Here is a 23704-nt window from a genome sequence, read left to right on the forward strand (position 1 = left end):
AAGTTTAAATACAAACGTTCAAATGTTCACAATGCTTAGGTCTAATTCCAGAGATTCAGGAGGCCCTTATATCTTCAAATCCAGCATTTATCCTCCAACAGCAAAGAAGCTTCTAAATTCAAATTTATGAGCTTCTAATTAATAAAACTCTAGAATAATTCTAAAATAATAAATTATTAAATATCAATAATCATGGATTTTAAATCATTGATTATTCAATGATAGGGCATTTGTTCATTTCTATCGATTATTTAATTATTAATGTTGAAAATATATTTATTGACACCAGATTCAAAAAATAAAAACTTTATTTTTTTATTTTAGGTGGGATTTCATGACTTTATTTACCTGAATTTATAAGTTTCATAGTAGGCATCGGGGATCGGATCAGATCGGATCGGATCGTTTGAATCTTGATCAACAGATTCGAACGAACAAATGCCGATTTGAACAATCTGTTCAAATTTTTTGATCAAACAGACCCTTTCTTTGTGTTCGATCGAACAGACCCTTTGTTTGTGTTTGATCGAAAGTTTCGAAGGAGCTAATTGGGTTGTTCATGTTCGATTGCCATTTGTTCGACTTTGTTTGAACAAGTTCGAACAATTTTGAGCAAATGGCCAGTGGTGCCAGCGACCACCAACGACTTTCTCGCTGGCAGCCGCTGGCATCCGCCACTGGGGGCCACTAGCCGACAGCCGCTGGTGCCAATGGCGGTCATTGGCTGGCCGCCGCTGGTGGTCGCTGGCGTCCGTTGGCTGGCCGCCGCTAGTGGTCGACGACATTCCCTGGCCGAGGCTGGGGACCGCTGGCCGGAGCTGGCGGCCGCTGGCTGGCGCTGGGCATCCACTGGCCGGAGTTGGCGGTGCTGGCCAGAGCTGGCGGTGCTGGCCAGAGCTGGCGGCCGCTGGCCATAACTAGCGGCCACTAGCCGGAGCTGGGCGGCCGCTGGCCTGCGTTGGTGGCAGATGGCCGGCTTTTGGGTGCCGCTGGCCGGCGCTGGCCGCTGGCGGTCACTGGCCGGTGCTGGGCACAGCTTACGCCCGCTGGCGCCGGCAGATTCGAACATTCGATTCGATCTGATTCGAACAACGTGTTCGAATCGGATCTTATTTGAACATTCAATCCGAACAGCAAGCTCGTTTGAAAAATCCGATCCGAACAGACGTGCAGATCGTGTTTGGATCAGATCTGAAGTGGACAGATCGGTATTCGGATTCGTTCGTTCGAATGCCCGATCCGATTGAACATTCGAACGATCTGTCCGAATCCCCGATCCCTATTTCATAGTGATACTACTATTTAATTAAAGAAAAATAAATAAATAAAACATCTGGCTCACATTAACTAGTTATTCAGTCTATTAGTGAAAATTTTACTAATTGGATACTCATAAGTAGATATTTATGGTTCAAATCCTTGAATTGTCCTAATTAGTTTTTATGAAATATGGGGTCGAGAATCATAAAAATCATGATTGATTGAGAAAATGAAAGATGTTTAATCATTTTGGTTGCCTGTCGTGGGATAAAATCCCCAAAAAAATGAAGTTAATTACACTAAGAAAGTTTGAATTACTCAAAATTTGTCTTTCTTGTAACTTGATTATCAGATCAGTTCAAAGTACATCTTTTAAAATTAGCTAAATAGAAAAAATGTATACAAATAATTAAAATTGGGAGACAAAATTTAAACAAATCCCAGTTTGAATATATTTTTGACCCCACATATCATATTTAAATCAAATGAAACTTGAACTATAAGACAAGTATGAATTCGAATTCATTCTTTAATCAAATTTATGGTTTGATTAAAAAATATTTTTGGTTGATCACTTGTGTCTTGTTGACATAATTAAGTTCGTTGTAAGTTTTATGGCTTCGAATTTGATTTCATAATTCTTGTTTTTGGCAGTTGAAATAATATTTTATTTCCGAAATACATCACTAAAAGGCTAAACAGGTTTTTGACATCGATTTTAAGTCTAACGTGATTTCAAATTTATCTCTTATATTACTCTGTGACATTTTATAAAAATTAATTAGACATGTCTTTCTATAACATTGGAATCTCAAATTTCTTTAATTAAATGTTTGAAATTCTCTCTGTGCAAGTGCATTTTTTGAAAATTTTCATATTCTCAAAACACTTAATTTTAAATTAGAAATATATTTATGCTCTCTCACAATCCACAGTTATGAATTCATGGACCTACTTATTTAAATCTTGACCTTAAAATCATTTATACTGGTCTTACTGATATTGTCTTCTTAAATTATAAATTGCTCGCTTTTTATTTTGTATATATTAGATTTCAATTTTTATACAATCTTGACTTTAAAATATTTGTGTATTTTTTGGACAAACAAGACGAGATCCTAAACTAAAACGATTCTAAGATTTTTTGCTAAAAATATTCCAAATTCATATGTGGTTTAATTTTAAAATAATTTCACTTTCTCTGTTATTTTGAGCTAAAGTCTTATGTTCTTTCTGCTAAATTTAATTCAAATTCATTATTGATTTTTCTTGTAAATAGAATTCAAATTCCTTCTCAATTTCTTGATAAATTCAATTTCAAGCCTTTTTGTGATTGTCATCATTATTTATTCATAAATTTACCTCAATAATGTACAGTAATGAATGAAGGCTTTATATCTGATTTTAACTGAATTAAATAATGAAGGCATATCCTCAAAGTTTGATGGTTTAATGACAAAAAGATAAATATTTAAAATCCACATTTTTTACTGATTTTAACCAGATTTAAAGTAAAATTCGCTACTGAAGAATTCCATATTACAAAAGAAATTTTCTAGAGGCATTCTCAAGTTAAAATATATTTGAAATTATTTTTTATGAAATTATAGAAATTACTGATATCTATGTTTCTGATTTTATCTCTATGAAAATATTTTTCTTCAAAATTTTCAAAACTCTTTGTAAATAACTCAATGAACCTTCTAATTTTCTTCAACTTCTAATAAAAATTACATATCAATACTAAGATAAATATTTAAAGGCATAAAGTTCTTAAAACTGAACTATTCAGAACACACATTTTCGTTATCAAGCCTAAAATGATTAAATTTTTTTCTAGAATGGTATTTTAATTTATCAAATTTTAATATTTTAATAGATTTTATGACATCATATTTTGAAATGTATCAAATTACAATATTTTAAATTTTTTATGACATCATATTCTGAAAGAACATAATTTTTTGAGTCAAATTTGATTTTTCTTGAATATTTTAGCTTCATATTTGAAGATTTATCCCTTTTGAAATTCAAAAAATATTTTATATAATTTTTATGAGTTGATATCTGTTTTGTGGAATTATTTAGTGACTATTTGACTTTTCTGGTCTTCTATAATTGGGGGAGCATGAAAATTGGAGGACAGAGCAAGTTAGAGGGTTGAGAATGATCTAAACTAAAATCTCAATATCTGACAATCCAAAAGGAGTTATGGGTTGAAATTTTGATCCTAGCTTTAATTTTTCTACCTCTTTTGATCTCTATGGTTGGCTCTATCAATAAAGCCTTAAAGTTTTCAAAAACCATCTTTGAAATCACTTTCTCTTAGATAGGCAGATGAAAAGTGAGTGAGGAATTTGACGGTCCATAAAGATGTTCTTGGTGTTTTGAATGATCGGGAAAGATCAACAGAGAAGTGGGGATGCTGATCTACAACAGGAAAATGCCTTGATCTCAGTAGAACACAGGGATCTAAGCTTAGACTCTTTGCTTACATGGATTTATCGCCTACACATTCCTTTAGTTAGATCTACATCCTTATCTTCATCTTTGATTGCAATCCCTCTCAAAACCCTTTTATTGATCATATCACAGTTGCGTATTTTATATGTATCTCCTCTCATCCCTCTTGAATTATCATTTAAAGACTATTTTAATCTTACTATATGTTTCCTGTAGAGACAAAGCTTGCTCATCACTAACTAGTCAAACTATTTTGTAAAAAAATGTTTATAAATTATGATTAATAACTCAAATATCAATGAAAAATTAACACCAAGATTTGAGTTCATCAACTATCCAGACTATTCGAAATATGCAAAAATATTATGTACTTAAAAATGAACTATCTATACTTGCACTAAATGTTTTAGGGCTTCTATTTGTGAAATAGAGACATCCACATAATTGTGAATATTTTAAAATAATGTTTTTATTGAATTATATATTTGAGAAGTATCTATAAAACCTTGACTTGACTACATCAGGAAATAATTTTATCTGAAATGTAAATCATTTAGCTGTTTTTTGAAAAATATTTTAAACATTAAAGAGAAGGTTTTGACATATGATGCAAGATACTAATGTAGTGAAGTTTCAGGTTGAAGTACAGGATTAGGAAGAGTTATGTTAGATAGGCTTAGAAGAATATTGAAGTTGTGGTACATTTAGAGACCCGGCGACACCAAGTGGAGTAAGGAGCTGAACAAGCATCTATACCAGATATTTTATGAATAGCGTCATGAGATACACACATATTATATCTGTAACTTGAATGATGTGTTAGTTTTGGCAATACACAGAATTGTATTGAATTATTTCATGCAGATTAAGGAACCAATGATTTTGGTTCGTGAACTAACATAAATATTTGTCTCAAAGTTAGAAGAGTGGTGAGCATTAATCTGTGAATATAATAACTGAATTTAAAAACTTAATATATTTTTGAAAAATATCAATTGGAATCCTAATTCATATTTGTTTTCGCATTGTTTGTTCTAACATATTCAATGGTAGGACTTCTAAGAGGAAAAAAATATACGAGTATGATAAAATGGTACGATTTATGATAGATAATATTTCAAGGTAATTCATTTATTTGAATGGAAAGGAATGAATGAAGTATAAGTGGAGAATTTTCTTATTTGTTTCAAGGTTTAAGGTACATCAATGTAAAAGCTGATATTGATGATGAAACTTAAAAAAATAAATTTCAAGAGAGGTAAACACAAACTATGATTCTGTTTATATTGTTGAGTCTTTATTATTTTTCCAAATACAAGAAATGTGGCATGTCTTTGATTCATGCTCTTCCCATTCTGCCTTGAACCTGAATAAGGTGGGTCATGTTTCATTATTTTTACTGTAGATCATTGAATTCATGCTCATAAGCAGAATCAAATCATACTCCTGTAGCCAAATCCATTTTACTTCTAAGAGCACCTGTCAGACCATCGTAAACAATTAGCCCTACAGATAAGATTCAATTGCATGATGTGGGAATTTATTGTCATATCTTTATAACTTTCCTAAACTTCACGGAAATATTCATCACATATTTTAAATAAATATGCAATATTTTTTCTCTATGAATTCCCCCCTAAAGGATAAAATTATGCAAAAAAACTGTAAATTTCTACCCAGGAATAAAATTGTAATCCTAAAAGGATGTACCATCATTTAACCTATTCTCATAGAGTAAAATAAAGTTATTTATTTTTAAAAGATCAGTAGATAATCCAAAAATATACTGATCAGAACAGAAGATATGAAAATTATTTTATAATTCCAAAGCCTCCTAATTATATAAAACATTTAAAGGGGGAAGAGAATAAATCATGGCGCTGACATATTGAAATTTTACTCAGTTCATGTAAATATATATTGACGTCATTGTACCTTATTCAAATCCAGATTCCATTATTCTTAATAAAATTTTATCAGAAAACTAAATTCTTTGACCTGACGTTTACCAGAAAATTTGAGTAAAAGTAGCCAAATGGTTTTATATTAATGATCTCTTCAGCTTGTTCATGCACACAAAAGATGTTCATGCAAACAAAAGAGTAAAAGTCACTCTTGTTTTCTTTTTCTAACTTTCTAGCTCCGTCTATCCTACTCTTACTAAGATCCTTGTTCCAGGACAAGGCTTATCGCGTCCCGATTTGATATCCATTATGTTAGGATTTTTCATCCACTCGGCTGCCATTTTTTTCTACACCATCAAGGAAGCATTGACATGAGTCAATAATGTGAATCATCTCTGAAAATGATTATGCGGGTGATAGGTGTCAATATTCAAAATCATATCTCTCAAAATGTTTGGGTTTAGGAACAGTTCTGTTGAAATATAACTAACACGATTTTCTTGGTTGAGTTTGCATAAATATTGGATCTGGCTAAACGTATTGATGGAGATCGACCCATTTTGAAGAGAAACTTCACAGTCGAATCTTAAAACTACCATCCTCACAACCAGCCATGGGTTTCACTAAATAGAAGAGTGTAAGGAGTGTGAGAGTAAGATCTTAATGCATTATCATTTCTCCCTTAAATAAATTTGTACTCTACACAAATTTAACTCACTTTTTCAATGAAGTATGACCAATCCACTCTTCTGAATATATATATTTTGTGAGAATAAAAATTAAAAAATATTTTGTGTACATCAAAATTTTGTGTTCATCACATGCACATCAAAATTTTGTGTAACAAAGTCAAAAAGATTCATACCATTTTTTAGTAACTCGAATAAAGTTTTCGAAAGGAGTATCCTGAGATTAGAGGAGGAGCGGTTGCTTTAAACTGATCAGAAATTCTGGCTTAGTATGAATTAAATTACTTACTGACGAATGTGGATCATTATTCTAAATAAATTATTGAGCGTAGGAAGTAAATTTGGTAATTCAACTCACTGTTTTTATTTTTCACAATCCTACTGATACTGAGAGATCAGTTAAATTTAATGTCATAAGCTGTACAGAGTAATATATGTTATGATTCACATTATATGTTATTTGCTGAATTATAGATATCGCTTGTTTTCGCCATCAAATGAACTATACCGTTATACCAGTACGGATCCAGGGCTTTCAGTATCTCCTATCGTTATGGGATATCAATGACAGTAAGATTATCCTACTCTGATTCTGGTAGCACCATATTCATCATTTATGTTTTCATGGGAATTCTTGCTCAAAAATTAAGGCCACCATTTTTACCGTAAATCCCTCCTCTCCCGTAGCGTGCCCCTTTCCCCCCAAGAATCTTGGCTTGCCTGCAAGATCGGCTGGCTATCGGTGTTTGGCCAAGGATTAGGCACATGCCAAAGAAGTACTGTCACCAGTCACAACTATGGCCTGTGTCAGGGCCAAAGGGCTTTCTTTAAAGTGGAGCCGAGCCAACTGTAGAACATTAGTAAATACTTGTCGCCACGTCTACCGCCCCCGCACTTGCCACTCTTTTCGGCCTTATGACTTGACGGGGACTAAAGACAACCAATTGTAAAATATCATGATCAAATAAGGATGGTCAAACTCTCCTCTGCCCAAAAATCCATCCTTTATGCATGAGAGTTCTCTGTCAGTCTTGAGCAAATAAAACAAGAGCGGAATGCAGAGAGAGATGGAAGAAGTGTATATGTTTTGATTCGACACACTTAGCTCGCAGCCGTTCTCCCTTCAGTAAGAAAAAAATAATGGTGCATGCTGTTTCTCCTTATCTTCAAAGGTCTACCTCCTCCATGGCTAATCAATCAAAGGCTTATAAGATTTACCGAATGTAAAAATCAATCATTTTATTATATTAAAGAAATTGCCGAGCCCATATATTTATGACGTTACTCTGGCTTATCCTCTTACCTCTCTAACCATCGAACTCTATCGGTTAATTTATCTCTTCCCATTTTCTCTTCATTCGAGTCTCTTTCTTTCTATCTTCCTCTCTCTATTTATATTTTACACATCCATGTTTCTTTGTTTCGTCTTCTCAGTCCAGATAGATACTCATCTCTCATTCCCATATTATATTGGCACTTGCTGTCATTGAAGGGGTCATTACTGATAATCTCAATTTTAGGGTTAAAATTCGTCGTTGGTGATTGAGATTATTCAATAAAATATATTTGACCGTACTTGAAAATACGTAGTTAGTGATGAGTACGGATCGTCTCCACAGGGAACGATGATTAAGGAATTACTTTCTTAAACTAGTGATGATCAATGAGCGATCGACAAAAACACAATTCAAGGATATGAGCGAGTGATATCGATTAAGAAGTACTTAATTTATATGTTAATTTAACTTAAATAAAAGAGTAAGTGATTGTGACGGACACGATAATGAACTGTGGTATGAACGAGGATAGTGGTTGGATATGGAATGGTACGATGGCAAGGATGGAGAGATGAGAGAGTGGGGACGTAAGTGAGTGAAGTGATAAATGAAACATTGATAAATAAAAAACTATAACTATGATAACGATGATGTTGGGAGAGAAACAACGTAAGGCGAAGACACTTACCTTAGATCCTTACGTTCTGCCAGGATCACGGCGATTTGCGAGTGCCGGTAAGCTCCCCCTCTTCTCTTTTGTCTCTTCCACACACCCAAGACACTAAGAACACTCTTGATGGATCTCAAAACTCACTCTCTTTCAATCAGCCTACAAAAGTGGGAAGCAAGTTCAAGATCGTTTTTACAATGATCCAGGCCTCTATTTATAGATTAGAGGGTATGGAGAGAAAGAGGAGGGGAAGATGAAAAGTTATGGCCGTTGGAAGTTGAAGCAATCCTAGCCTTTAATTTCTTCTCTCTCTTCATCAATGTCATCAGTTTGTGCCTGTTAAGAAGTCAAAGAACTTGGTATTCTGTGGCTTTTTGTATTCCGTGGCTTTTCATATTCCATGCCTTTTTGTATTCCGTGGCTTTTCATATTCCATGGCTTTTCGTATTCCGTGGCTTTTCGTATTCCGTGACTTTTCATATTCCGTGCCACATGTACATGTCAAAAGGACAAAAAACAAAGAAAAAATCTCTTTCTCAATGCTGATGTGGCGGCGCATCCGCACGCCACGTCACACTATGCCATAAAAAAAACCAAAATACTTAAAATTTCATATTAAATCAAATAAAAGCCCAAAAAATACGTATAAATATATTTTTTGAATCAGAAAAATCATATCTTTCCAAATTTAATATCCAAAAATTCCATAAAAATCATATTCTTTCTCAAAAATTATATTCTTTTAGAATATACTATTAGAAAAATCCTAAAATATAGAAAAATTTCAGAAATTTGTTCTAAAAATAGATTTAATCATTTTAAGCTTGATAACATGCAAATATGAGTAATTTAATGCATAAATACGCATAAATATTATAATATAAGGCACTAAAGATGCATGTTATCAATTACTTTCTGTGATTAGCATCTAATTCGGTGCCGATTTTTCATGCAGACAGTCGCCCGCTGCTCTAATGCTCTGTACCATAATGATCAACTCAAGGCTGACCTATCACTTGTGTCAGAGCGGCAATCCAAGGCCACCGAATCTCTTCGCTGGTGTCGATGTTCAGTCCAATCGAGTTAAAAGACTCCTGAACGGAAATGGCAAGAATCAGCTGATTTGACTGATGCAATTGAAGAAAGCTAGTCAGTAGAGTTGTCCATTGAAACATGCAGGACATGAAGGCTAAAATACTACTAAGATTGCAGAAGAGGGATGTGTGAAATGGAAGAGTTAAAATCAGAGAACTCATCTTTTTCTCTCCATCAAATGTGTAATTTATATCATGCAATGGACAAGTGGTATATGTGCCTCTGAATCACGATATAAGTAGTAAAGTATTCTGGCCTCTTAAATGATTAGCAGCTCTGCAAAAGAGAACACATTGGGGGTGTCACTGATCTTCGCCCGATTGGTCATTTCAATTCTATTTTTAAAGGAACGACGGCGTATGTGTATGAGTAAGGAAAACAAAACAACATTTGCAGGCGATGTGGGTGACAGAGAAAACATATATTTCATAATGTCTGATCTCCTTCCCTCTATATACTGCCACTCTGAGAAGAGAGACATAGCAAGATGGATTGTGAGGGATAGTTGGCACAGATGACTGGCTTCAGGTCTCCCTGTGGTGCTTGTAGGTTCTTGAGGAGGAAGTGCGTGAAAGGTTGTGTGTTCGCGCCTTAATTTTGCCACGAGCAAGGGGCCACCCACTTCGCTGCCATTCATGAAGTTTCCTCAACCTGACCGCTGGGAAGCCGCAGTCACAATCTCTTACAAGGCTCAGGCCAGGCTACAAGACCCTGTATACAGCTGCATTTCTCGTATCTTCGCGCTAAAGCAACAAAGATGTGTTCGTCATCGTTATCTTCTTAGGCTCAATGATCAACATCTAGTATGGTATTTAGGTCATATACCTGATCATTTGAACTATGTTGGTTGAAAAATGGTTAACATGATACTGAATTGGTTGCAGGTGGCCAACCTTCAAGCCCAACTTGCATCCCTTATGGCGCAGTCGGCGGGAAGCTATGCCTCAGGTTTCTCCATGTCATTCCCTTCATACCAGAAACAAGATCAGATCTGCATGTCTTCTGGGAACGACATGAAGGTGATGCGGACTTTGGATTACAATCGAAATGATGAGAGCGGCAGCTGTTCGCAGTTCTACTCTGGCGACGTGGTGGAGAACAAATATGTGAATGAGGCTGACATGCGCTTTCACTTGGCTGACGATGATGGATTTTCCTGCCTCGACAAGCATGTAAATGGGAGGAAATCAAACGTGGATGACCTCCCATCCGCTGCTACTACCTATCTCCAACCTATCTGATGAGATTAACGCCCTCATCGGAGATGAAGAAGATGAGGATGGATCTACCCAGCTAGAAATTAATGTTCTCTTGTATTGTATGTCCCTTTGGCAGTCCATTTCTTAAACGTCGTGGAGGTTTGAGTCGCATTATTTTTTATTTTGCAATAGTTTATAGTCTTCAAGTACAATGGATTTGTTGTCGTGTAAACTAATATGTTATAGAAATTTTAATTCAGCTGTACTTGAGTTAGAAATCGGGCGCCGAACTCAGATGGCGGAACTAAACCCGCTAATAGTTCTTAAGCCCCTGGACGGACGAGACCCCATATCAACAAAATTATCTCATTCCAAATGCCCAATGATTATTTCTCCGTATATCATCTAAAAAATTATTATAAAGTTGTAGAGCGCTGAATAAATTTTGAAACGTGTATGAAATATACATTTTTGATGTATCCAAAATGGAAATTATCCACAAAATTTTAAACAAAATGGCATTTCATTTCTTTTAGCTTTGACTAAACCATGACGTATTAAAATATTATTTTCGGGCCAGTATATTTTGAATTTCCTTTTTTAACTTAATAGGTTGACACAATACAAGAACACCTTTTAATTTGGATAGATTTTAGACTATTTTTTTAAAACTATCATGCATATGAATAAACGAAAAATTAAAAATGTAAATGTTATTTTAAAGAGCTATGATTTAACAATATGAAGCATGTGCACTTGACCCAATTAAGTATTTGTTATCCTAATTCATTTGGTTGGAAGCTTTAGAGCATGCTTCAGAAGGTAAAAGGAATTTGATCATCTATTTATGTAGCCTGTTTATTAGTGCTTACTATGTACATCTAATCCTCATCTCTTGAACACCATTTGCATGAGGAAGGATATTATCGAATTTCAAGCCTTGTCTTTTCATCCAATTTAATGCAACGGAAAATCATTGAAAAGCTCTCTTTTTTTCTAACTTTGCAAAAATTTTCATTGCATCATCATCCCACAGGGTGTTTCCTTTATTTTCAAACATGGAGAACCCCACCTCAAACATACAATCACCTTGTTGACTTTTACTATAAGTGAAGTATGATTGTCTAGAGTCCTACTATTAGGATTTCATAGGCGATGATCTGAACATAGGTGTGTGCCCACAAGATGTCCTAGGTCTCTGAGGTCTAAGAATCACTCAGTTGATATTTATTTTGCATATCATCGAAGGGTTCATATATAAAATTCATTTTCCTAATTGATTATCCCTTAATGTCTCCACACAAAGGTTTCTTGGGATAACCATCCCCATCAGATGAGAAATAATAAATAGTGCTAACTTATATGGATATTTGGTACCCCTTGTGAAATAACACACAAATATGAATGTTTAGGATAATCAATTATAAATCAGAAATTTCCTTAAAAATATGTTTATTATATCCTCACAGATTTGAATGTTCATATAATTCCTTGTTCAACATAAACTAAAATATGATGACTATGATATGGAATATGCAATTAAGATTCAGGCCATATATTTCCATCAATCTGATCAAAACATGAATTTTATGCCTAAATTATTTATTGAAACATTTTTCCGTTTGAGAAAGATAAATTATTTTAAACACGTATTGTGTCAGGCATACCGAACATATTCTGATTATCATGGAAACTATATTTTATAGAAAATAGACTAAAGACCCTTTTTTCCTTAAAACTATGTAGGATTGTTTAAATCTATATTTTTACTAGAATATATATTTATTTGATTTACAAAATATATTTTACAAATAAACATTTGTTAAAATTTTTCTTAGTATTGTTTATTTTAAGAGGACCAACCAAAAAAATATTGGTGCTTTCTCAAATGTTCCAACTTCTGCAAAAAGAAGTTTAAAATAAAATAACATTCTCAAATATATATACACGTTTGAGAATACCCCTCGGATACTCTCTCAACTCCTTAAGATTGTCTAAATCTACATTTTTAACAGAAGATATAGTTATTTGATTTACAAACTGTATTTGAAAAAGAAACATTTGTCAAATATTTGATTTTTTATGAGTGTTTTTTATTGTAAGAGGCCAACAAAAAAATATTGATTCTTTCTCAAAATTTTCAACTTCTGCAACATAAGAGCCTCAAATAAAATACATTCTCAAACATAGATACTCACGTTTGAAAATACCCCTTGGATACTCTCTCAACCCCATTTGAAAAGTCTAAAACCTGAATTACAGGTTTTCACCCCCCTATTGATTTTACTTTTAATACTTTCAAAGTTGTCTCTAAGTCCTCATCCATTTTCAATAAAGATATCCCTGAATCTGATACCAATTATATCTCTAGTGATTTATGCTTCCTTGGGTCTTCCCTTTCTCATTATTTTTCAAAAATCAATATTCTAAAACATGAATCTTTCCCACTGATTATTAATACTTTTAAGATCTCAGATGCCCTTTCCCCCAATGGCTTAACTCAAGAGAAAGTTTCATAAATCACTAAAGTTTTATCCTTGAGAGTGAATGCAAGCACTATTGTTAAGGTTTCTACTGGGATGTTTGAAAACTGGTTCTAAAAAACATAGTGAAATGTGTTTGTATGGTTATCCAAAAGGTAGACGGTGGAAGATAGGCACATAGGCTCATTCATAGAGTGTAAGTTAATTTAGAAGTTGATGCTTTGGTCTAATGCTGATAGGTGTGGAGTGATCCATCAACCTCTTCATCTCATGCATATCTAGTGCTCTATGGTTCTGATCCATTTGTGTATGTCTTGGACTAACTTCCTTGGGAGTTGCATAAGATGGAAACTTTAGGGTAGAGGATGATTAGAACAGAAGTCAGATGTGGTCTTTAACCTTCTCTGTCACAGTATTGATTAAGAACAAAGGTGGTGATCGCATCTATTTGACCTCTATCTCAGCTAGTAGAAGCTTCAAGGACCTTGGGCAATTCTATAAAAAATATATATATGATACAGTTTTTAATTCCTACATTAGTCTCCATGAAGTCAAGAATATACGAACGTTTTATATGTCCAAACGTATATTTGTGTGATTTCCGTGGTATTCTGTCTTAGGTATAGGGCAAAGATGATTCAATCCCAAATATAATAATTTATTGTATTTCTAGCCAAAAAATAAAGATAAAAATAAAATTATTTGAAAAAAATAAATCAAAAATTTGACCATTAAATAATGCTCTACATAATTTTTCTTAAATTTTTGTTTTGTTTTTTATATAATCCAAATATTTATGATAAATAATAAATAAATATTGAAAAATAAACTTCATAAATAAATATATTAAATAAAGGGGAAAGTGGACATGTGAGTTAAAACTGTTTGCTTCTAGAAATGCCCTCAGATAAGTTCTAATTTAATTTAGAAACTTTCTGAATGGTAAACTTTAGTTTCCAATAAACAAAAAACCAAGTTATTAATAAATATTTTTACACATTTTTTAACTAATTTTTATTCGAATTAATCCTACTATGTTGTATATACTTTTGAGAAAATAAAAAATAATTAAATTTATGTCTCTAATGCTATCATTTTCTAAATTAAAAAGAAAAAAATGCAAGTTAATTCAGTTTATTTGAAAGAGAATAGGTCTGAAGTAAACTTTTCTTCCAGGTTCAGACCAAACAAATTACTTGGATCATAATTTTTTTTGAAGACACAGGATTAAGGGTGAGAATATATGAGAAACAAAGATTTGAAGATTGAATCTCCCCTGAAATGGCTTCTAGCAATGGATTAAAATGTGATTAACCTCACTCCAGGCTTATCATTGAGACCAAAGTTTGAAATTGTACGCCCAAATTTACTTCAATAAATCACAAAATTCTACCACAGTGAGGCAAAGTTATTCACAGGGCACAAACTTTTCAGGTGGGAAGATGCTGACATGATTAGGGATGACGATACAATGGATTCAATACTGTGCCTGGCAGAAAGGTCAAAATGATGGAAATATGGTGAACTCCAGGATTAGTCAGCGAATCTAATCTAACTTATTGTATACTAAAAGTGAAAATTGATCCTAGATGAAGGGTAAACTACTGCCTAACCTGGTTTCATGCCTTATCGATCCTTTGTATGATAGATCCATCGCTTTAATTTTGAAATCCAAATGGAAATCTTAGAGTTATGGCAGAGATTTCTCTTGAATCTCTTCAGGAGTTCAAAGATTTTGCTACCATTGAATTTGCAAGGATCTCAGTTTTGATTTAGTACAAGAACAGTGATTTGTTTTCTTTACATCCTCCTATACTGTCTCAGTCGATCATTGATAATGAATAAAAGGGAGAAATACACTTCATTTCAAGGAAATGGAGCTAACCTTTCAATACTTATCAGACAGACAGGATAGGCTGTGTTTGTAGAGGATCGTCCAACGATGGCCCTTTGAATTTTTACCATTCGATCTCTTCTTATGGGCTGCATCAAGCAGAACGATTTAACTGTGAAGCTTGTTCTACAGGCCAATAGTGTCAACTTTCGCCAACCCATTAACCTGACAATGCTGGGCCTATATCCTTAGTCCAGTAGCCTACTCTACATGTAGCCTAGAGTACTCCACCACCGGCCCGGTCACCCCTTTCATTTGCAGACCACAAACTATTCTATTCACCCACCCTACTGGCCCATTAATTCTCTCTGCTGGCCTGTTGACCCTCTTCTATTTGCCTGCCTTGTGGCCCAATATACAGATCACGCCAAATATTCTGGAAATATAATTAATCTTCAAAATATATATTCCGTCTTAAATATATCATTCCTCTGCAAATAAAAGCTACAAAAGTCTAAAGATGATTTTTTGCGTTGTCTTTCATGTATTATACTTTGAGTAAAGTATTATGAAATAATAAAAATAAAAATCATAATGTTAATGCAAGATTAATGATAATATATCTTAGATAAATGATAATCTATCATTTAACATAGATGATGCATAAATATGGGTATTATAACATATGAAAATAAATTAAAAATGTAAAAAAAAATTCATATAATTTCTACACTCCATATTGCCACTTGATTTGGGTCATTTGTTGGAGCAGTATAAAAGATATCGCTTGGTCGCTTTAAATTGACAAAAGATCCTTTGGTTCTATGATTGCTCAATAATGGACGATAATGAAAGAAACATCTCTTAATGATCTCTTAAATTGCTGAGCTCATTGCATTATCATCTACGGTACCAGGTTACGTGTACTTTCTCCAAATAAGAGTTTGACTTTTCTAATTGGATGATATGAATTATTGTATATTTTATGTTTAATCTCGCTAAAGTGATTCAATTTCTTTACTTTTGTATCAAGACATTTCATTAAATGTTTGGTTCAGTGTGTTGGCTGTCTCTCCTGATTAAAATGATGAGATAACTTAGGAAAGACTAAACATGATTAAGTTTCTCCTGAAGCCGACACAAAGGGCTGGTATTTGGGTCATAAGGTTGAGCTTTCGCAAGAGCTCCCATAACTCTAAGAGACTTAAAGCAAGTACCACCTGTTGACTCAAAATACTTCACCTCAATATCACCTACTTCTATGAACTCAAATATGTTCTACATCTTCCGAGAATTGATTGATTCATCCTTAATAATGCAAAGTAAAAAGGTCCGTAAGTATTCATCATATTTATCTTTGCAATTGATATGTATATCTTTCTCTCTCTCCATCTCTTGAAACGCTGATTTATTACTGCGTGTGCGTTCGGCATGCTGTTCTACATTTTCGAAGAATAAAGTGTAAACAGAGAACGAAACCTTGGATCCTCCCGGTGTGATCCACCGCTCTTAAGTCTTATTAACTTGGTATTCTGGCGCAGACAATTAGGTCTTTGTCAGAGGATTATCGATTCACAAAATCAAATAATGAGAAAGCGGCACGCGCGATGCTATCTCTGTGAGTGTTGCAAGCATTTTGATTGCATGAGACGGAAGTGTCAGACAATTTTACACTCTTATAGAATTTTGAACCAAGAACTACCCTTAGGAATAACGGAAGGTTGCCCCAGCTATTGATGTTTCACATCAGCTGCTAGGAAACCAAGAACTGGAAGCTTCTGTACAAAGTACATCAAGCAAAAATCGGATGACAAGTATGTTCTGGTATTGCAAGCATGCTTCCGATCATGGGAGGATTAGTCAGCTCTAGGTTTGGGTCTCGACAAGCTCGAAAAGCAAATTTCTCGTTTTTCTCGGAGAATTGACAATTTCCATTCGTCTGAAAAATGATAGATATATATTATGCGGAACTCAACCTTGCACCATAATCTTACGGATGAAAGAAACCACTAAATCAAAAACATACGTGCATCTATCGCTGTGTCCTGTGATAAACATTTTAAGCGCAAGAACATGGACAGAATAGTCTTATGAGACTGTACAATAGAGTCTTCTTGACCTCAAAGATAATTGGATGTCCCAAGGACTTGACCTCTATTTATGTGCAAGATGCGAGTTAACCCAGATGTATATAACTCCAAGTATGCCATCATATAAATCTTCATACAAATTAATGACCCACTTACTCGTTTAAAATGTCAGGATCCCCTTAGAGAACATAAGTGAATCTCTTTATTGGATCAATGATAGCATATGCTATACAATTACACAAGGAAATTAAGCCCAACAGAGAATTCAGCTGTCGTGCTCAGGAAATTACAAAAGAATCAGCAGTGAATATGATTGTTGCTGCGTCTCCTTTCGGTTCCATAAAGAGAAGTTAGAGAGAACAAGTTGCTGGAAAATTTTCAACTTAAAAAGAGAAAAGACGTAGAAAAACCTCGGAATCCGCCGTAATGATTCAGAATTCCAGATGAACCTTCCACAGATTCTGGAATTCTAAAACGGAGGCCGAAAGGAAGGCCATGATAACGCGTCGTGGTGTGGGTGACCGCTGCTGTTTGGTAAGTTCTGGGGCAAATCGAAGATAGAAAGTGATGAATGATCGCGCGGACCACCAATGCCAAGACCGGCCGCACCAGCAACCGGGTCTTCGTCCTCTTTCTCCAGCGGCAAACGCTCAAAAGTAGCGTTCATGAAGGTCGCAGCTACCACCATGACAGGGCCAGAGGCGACCAAGCTACCAGCAACATGCCCCCCCACGATTTGCCCTCCCCCTCCAGCTAAATAAACTGTTAGTGAAGATCCCGGCAGCGCAGGTCCAGGGAAGAAGGACCCAGTCAAAGATAGTATCTCGAACCTCCCCGGCAGCGCCACCACCGCCCCCGGCGCTGCGGGCTGGCGGAGTGTGACGTTAGCAACGGTACCGGCGCCGCTGAGGACGCAAACGCCGCGCTGGTGGCGGCGCGCGAAGTGGGCAATGCACTCGGCGACGTCGGCGCCGCCGGCGACTTCCATTACTTGGCTGCGGAGCGCGCTGGGGCTGTCGCGGGTGATGAAGACGGGAGGTTTGGGTTTGTTTTTTGAGCCCGGCGGCCGGCCGCGCGGTCGCCGTGACGGGGCTTCAATGCCCCCCTCTTTGGGCTCCTCTCCTTGCTCCTTGTCTACATCGTTGTCGTGGAACTCTCGAGAGCTTTCCTCCTGGGTCATGCGCTCGCAGTTGGAGGCGCCTGATGGACCCGGGTCGTCGCTGCCTAACCCCAGTTGCCCACTCCACCACCGATTCGCCATCTCCTTTCTGCGAGTACTTTCAACGCGTCAGGCGAATTAGGGTTTCAGATGAAGTCGACTATCTTGAAATCGAGGTAGAAAGCGAATAAAGAGGAGACTTTTCCAGAACAAGATGAAGCTCTTTGGATGGTTGGAATTCTCCTCACCGGGTTCAAGCTGTGGCTTGCAGCTTGACTTCTACAAAGCGTTCTGAGATGAAGGAAGACGAGAATAGTACGCTGCTTCCTCGAAAAGGTAGGCAAATGGGTTAGCGGGAGAAAAGACCGCCGGGTGTCCCAAATTCTTCCATAACATGGAGGGGACGATTTTCTTGAAGGAACCTTGCGGTTTTTTCTTCTGATCCCTCTTGTTCTGCTTTGTGTATGCAGAAATCAGGAGCTACCTGGTGAACCTGAGATGCACCGATCCATGAAAGATTCTGAACCGATCCTTCTCTAAAACCTGTTGGTCCTACTTTCCATTGGCTCACAGAAGGTGATAAACTGTAGACGGAATCATGACCTGAAAGGCAGAAAAGCAAGTTAGGAAGAAGCCGGACAATGGCCTCTTCTTTTGGCTAGTTATAAGATGCGCCGTCGTCTCCTCGCTCTCACCTTTAGCTCTTCAAGTTATTTAATAAGATGTGATGGTGGACTGGCGGTGATAACAGCCGGAGATGATCGTTCGTTTAACTTTGCCCAACGAACAGGGTGGCAACGTTTAGATTATTACATATTGATGTTGTGGCAAGGCCACTCTAATGCAAAGTTAATATTTGGAGATAGATAGAGAGAAAGGTAGAAAGATAGAGAGAAAGATAGGTAGATAGATAGACAGAGAAAGATAGGTAGTTAGAGAGAGAATGAGAGAGAGAGAGAGAGAGAGGTGATTTTCGCAGAAGTGTGAATCAAAACGAGAAGACGGATGAATCGAGAGGATGGTTTTCCCAGCAAAAGAAATGTCAATATGAAAGGTTACCTCGTTTTGCTAAGACCGACTTACACATCCACCGGAGAGAGAACCACCACAGCAAGGCACAGAAGTCAATGGTCTGTCCCTGTCATTTCTGATAAAGCTTTTACAAAATAAGATAATCACCCACTTGGGATTTCGACTATGCAGCAAGCCCATGCCATTGACTTCCCCTTTGGATTTGAAGTAAAAAACTGTGGGAGCGAGAAAATCAAGTTCAACCGCAACAAAAAAATCATTTACACGGAACGATTTGGTATTTGAATTTTCGCAGCGTTAAATCCAGGCGTTGACAGATGAATATTGACTTCACGTAATGTTCTGATCTGACAATTATCAGCGACTAAGACCGTAGGTGTGAAAAGCATTCGAAGAGAAGCCACCATCAGTGGCAAGAGAGAGAGTTTGAAAGAGAGAGAGAGAGAGAGATGTCGATGCGACCTTGTGGTAGGGTGAGGCTTAACGTGAAGCATTGCATACTGCTGTTTTATGGCCATCGCCAGCAGATTACTGTAGTTGAAATTTTGCTGGGAAGACGTCCCACCGGGCGGATGGAGGCATGTGGACATACAGGTGAGCGAATTCTATCTTTTGACCGGACGCCAGCTCGACGACGTAGTATAATAATATTATTATAAATAATAATTAAATTATTTTGTCGTCGTAGAGATGAGTATTAACCAATCATGTGAATCTTCAACAAGAATTTCAGCAGCTGTGGCATGCATTGATCCACGGGACAAAAGGAACAGTAGAGGCTTATCGTTCTGAAAGTGGAGTTTGTGCAGATTGGCCCGGCGAGGACGATCAACCGGCGGGCATCTGTAAATAGCCATTAGCGCACTCTTTCTTCTGGCCTGAGCTCGCCTGTTTTCTGTCCAATGGGACCAGAAATATTCTCCAGGAATAACGCCATGCCCAAAACCAGAGGTTACAGGTTTCCATAATGCTAGGTAAAATTATTGTAGATGACAGCAGAATAGGCATAGAAAGCAACGGCAGGTACAAACTACATTGAAAGACAAAATAAATTAATAAAATGCAGGAAGAAAAAGGAACCGAATTGATGACAACTTATAATGATGAAAAAACTATATTTAGATTTAACTGCTATGATCCCCCCCCCCCCCCCCCCCTCCCCCCCCGCTTGAAGCCGAGATTATATCGGTTCCTATTTGGAAAAAGAAAAACTTCCAGGAAAACCTAAGAATTGTAACTAGTGGGATGAAATGGTAGGTTTAAGAGCCGTACCCAGAGAGATGAAAGCAACTGAGCTTATTCAAAACATGAAACCCTATCATATCAAGACTAGTCAAAGCTCAGACAGCCCATAACACAAAGTTTCCATGGTTACTGTGTTGCGGTCCTCCACAATGCAGCCATTACATCGTCTGGTGCAATAAAGGAACCAAGCTCCGTCTGGTTGACGTCATACATCTTTCGCAGCCGCCGCTCTGAGATGCTCCTGCGAACAGCGTCGTACACTGACTGAGATCTTGATACTGCCCCGAGCGGGTACTATCTGGTCTCTTCTCCAGTTAAGGCTTGTCGATGGATGGCAGCTCGTCATTCTTACGTTTCTCATGGTTTTCAGTCGTCCATCTTGACATCTGAACGGGAACGGAGAGAAATGCCTCCGTTCACATAGGATGAGTATTGAATCAATTTTCTCCGTTCTCAGGGGCCGAATTACCTCGTCGAGGAGGTTGCATCGGCGAAGAAGCGAGGCGATTGAATGCACCATTAATCCCGTCCGGCCATCGCAGAAGAACAGCAATAACAGGCTGCCGTGGCAGCTCCCCGACCCCCGCTGGGCTTCCGCAGTCGTTATTCAAAGGGCCCACTGAGCTACCAGCTAAGGCCTGTATGGATCAGCCAAAACGGTCACAGCTTTTCTACGTGGAGAGGATGGAGGAGGAGGCTTTGTCCGAGTACAAACAGGGGGAAAAGGACCCGAAATGAATGTTAAGATGATGCTCAACGGTCCCCCATTAATGAGAAGGTTGCTGTACTTGTTCTCTCGTCTTCCAGGTAAGCAGGGTCGACATAGAAGATAACCCGGCTGCTCTTACCATGGGAGTTAACGGCGAGAAGGAGTGAGCGAAGAAACGGTTTTTATTAGGTTAAGTATTATTGTAGGCATTATTGCTGGCCGCCGGAAAGCGTTGACATCGGATTTGAGGCCAGACGCCATTCATTGACGTACCGGGACCTGCTGTCTCCGCTCTGTAAAACTTCGCTGAAAAGATCTTCTGGCGTTTCAGCCGACTGCCGCCTTCAAAATCTAAGTGTTTGACGCGGGTTCGGTTCTTCACGGGCTCCTCCGAAACAAGAACACCCAAAAAATTTTTCTGACGAATCAATCGAATCCACCCCCTCTAGACACTACCTTTTCTCTCGAGAACAATGTAGCAAGCGCCACGATCGATCTGACAAGGCGAAGAAGACGAAGAGAAGGAAAAAAAAATACAAATCTTTACAGAGGCCTCTTCTTCTTCCTCGCGCAGCCATAGAATGGGCAATTCAGAACGGGGAATCCCAATCGAGGCAGTCCTCAAAGCCGATGCTACTGTTGCAATCAAGAAGGGCGCTTTGCTGGTGCTCGTAGCGGCAGATGTAGTTCAAACCCACTAAGAGCTCGCAAAGAACGGCCTCCGTCTTCTCCCTGTCGGCAAAGAAGAGCGTCTGCACGAGCAGAACGCTTCCGCCCGGCCCCATCTGCTGTTGCTCGAAGCTCCTCTCCGTCTGCCATCGGACCATGCCGTGAGCCATGGGGCCGAGCCAGGCCAGCACCTTCCCGAGCCGTTCCCTCCATTCGTGGGCCACCGGCGCGTCGTAGATAGCGAGCTCCTTAACGTACTCTCTGAGCGCCTTCCTCAGCGAGCTTCGCAAGCTCGTCGGCAGCATCTGGTACAGATCGTCCCTTGCTTCCTCTCCCACGAGATTCGGGTACTTGAGGAACTTCTCAACGATAACGATGACGTTGGCGTAGTGGAGCGCGAGAGCCGCGCCGCCCACGGTGCTCGCCCCGGCCTGCGCCGCCAGCCTGTTCTTCCGCGGCGCCGCCGTCCGCTGCCAGTCTCGGCCGCTGGAGACTGAACTGCTTCTCCCCCCGTCGTCGTCTTCCTCCTCGGTGGCGGGGCTGGAGAGATTCAGGCAATGGGTAAAAAGCCTCACCGGCGACGGCCCACAAGGGAGCCTCTGGCCAAGTGAGCAGAGATCGCTGCTCCGCCGCCCGACGGGCCGCCGCCGACGGGAAATATCGGCGGCGCCGCCGAAGACGAGGCTTATCCTGGCGTGAACCGCGCAAACGGCACTCGCCATGAGGCTGACAGCGCCGTCAAAGGTCTGGCTCCAGAGAGATACATCCCGGAACTGACGTACCTCGCGCCGCTGCCGTTGGATCTTCTGCTCGTAGGCTTCCTTAAGATGGGTGTGGCCATGGAGGAATTTTCTCGAGCCTTGCTCGAGCTCGTTAAGCGCTTCAAGCTCAGCGTGCAGGCCCATGGTGGCAGTCACTAGCCGGTCCATCTTCTTGACCGCGGTGTCTATGTCTTTGGGCGGGAGGCCGAGCTTGCCGGCGTCGGCGCGCCCGCAGAGGAGGTCGGCGTAGACGTGCTCGAACCCAGCGAGGGCGGGGTCGCGGCAGCGGCGGCCAAGGCGGGAGACGACGGCGGCGGCTCGGTCCAAATCGACGAGCTTCTCCGCCGCGACGAGCTCTAGAAGGCGGGCTTCGTCGCTAGAGACGAGGGTCCGCACGCCGTGGGATTTGAGGACTTCGCCGTGGAGGCGCGAGATCTCCGGGGGCGATAGAGACCTGTGGAGGTGGACGATTCTGGACATGGCGCCGGCCATCTCGAAGGAGAGAATTCCCACAAAGTTCTGCCCCGGCGAGATCTCGACGCCGTCGTCCCCGCCGCCGCCGCCGCCCGTGCGAGAATCTTGCCTTCTCATTTTGGGTGTCCAGGGCTCTGCGACCATGGCGTTCTAACGAGTCCCAAGCACCAAAGGTAGGTTCTTTGTCCTCATCGCCCTTGATTTGCAGATAGCTGAAGAGAACCAGAGCATCCTCGCTTGAATCTTGACAGGGGGGTAAGGCGTAGGAAGGGACTGTGGGCCGTCGCTGCCCCTTTGACGAGGATTTGAAGCACTCCAGAAGCTTCGCCGCATGCCCAGAAAAAGGGTCTAAGGTTTTGCGGATGTCCGCGGCAGCGATCGAGTGGAGAGAAGAAAAGAAGGCAAGGAGAAGGCAATCGGACTCTAATTTCCCCTCCTTAGCCTTAGGCTTTTCTTCTCTCTCTCTCAATCTTCCAGCACATTAGTTTCCCTCTCTCTCACTGCCCATTTTCCCCCTCTTTCCTTTCTCGTCTACTTTTCCTCTTTGGAGCTTCCGTCTCTCTCCTCGGTTTTCTCTCCATACCGCTCTCTTCCCTGTCTCTCGCACCTTCTCATCTTCTCCCATCTCTTCTCTCCTAGGTTACCTCTCTATGCATCTATCTTCCTTCTATCCCTTTTCCTCTGTCAACCA

General features: G+C 38.9%; 2 protein-coding genes and 1 pseudogene across 4 annotated transcripts; 1 reads left to right on the forward strand and 2 right to left on the reverse strand.

Annotated features, from left to right (window-relative positions):
* The first annotated feature begins 9993 nt into the window (after nt 1-9993).
* LOC144712516 (LOB domain-containing protein 29-like) lies at nt 9994-10599 on the forward strand. The gene is made up of 2 exons (XM_078586808.1): nt 9994-10119; nt 10243-10599. Exons 1-2 carry the CDS (start codon nt 9994-9996, stop codon nt 10597-10599), a joined length of 483 nt encoding a protein of 160 aa, XP_078442934.1.
* A 6544-nt stretch (nt 10600-17143) lies between these two features.
* LOC144711615 (AT-hook motif nuclear-localized protein 20 pseudogene) lies at nt 17144-19239 on the reverse strand (annotated as a pseudogene). Of its 2 annotated transcripts, none has more exons than XR_013583623.1 (2): nt 18372-19239; nt 17144-18232 (listed from the first exon to the last, which is right to left on the reverse strand). The product of XR_013583623.1 is annotated as an AT-hook motif nuclear-localized protein 20 pseudogene, transcript variant X1 (transcript). The 2 variants fall into 2 exon arrangements; XR_013583624.1 differs by lacking the exon at nt 18372-19239 and adding an exon at nt 18324-18342 and having other exon boundaries at nt 17144-18241.
* A 2296-nt stretch (nt 19240-21535) lies between these two features.
* On the reverse strand, nt 21536-23447 carry LOC144711614 (plant/protein (DUF668)). Its single transcript, XM_078585598.1, has one exon. The coding sequence runs from the start codon at nt 23155-23157 to the stop codon at nt 21700-21702; it is 1458 nt and encodes a 485-aa protein (XP_078441724.1). The 5' UTR covers nt 23158-23447; the 3' UTR covers nt 21536-21699.
* Nucleotides 23448-23704: the final 257 nt, after the last annotated feature.

Source organism: Wolffia australiana, chromosome 14 (genome assembly GCF_029677425.1).
Source record: "Wolffia australiana isolate 7733 chromosome 14, ASM2967742v1".
In the NCBI taxonomy this organism is placed as follows: Eukaryota; Viridiplantae; Streptophyta; class Magnoliopsida; order Alismatales; family Araceae; genus Wolffia; species Wolffia australiana.

Bases quoted from the DNA above. Each gene is read 5' to 3' on its own strand.
- LOC144712516 (XM_078586808.1), top strand. From the start codon at position 9,994: ATGAAGTTTCCTCAACCTGACCGCTGGGAAGCCGCAGTCACAATCTCT. The intron at 10,120-10,242 runs GTTCGTCATCGT...AATTGGTTGCAG, and splicing joins CGCTAAAGCAACAAAGATGT to GTGGCCAACCTTCAAGCCCA.
- LOC144711614 (XM_078585598.1), bottom strand. From the start codon at position 23,157: ATGGTCGCAGAGCCCTGGACACCCAAAATGAGAAGGCAAGATTCTCGC.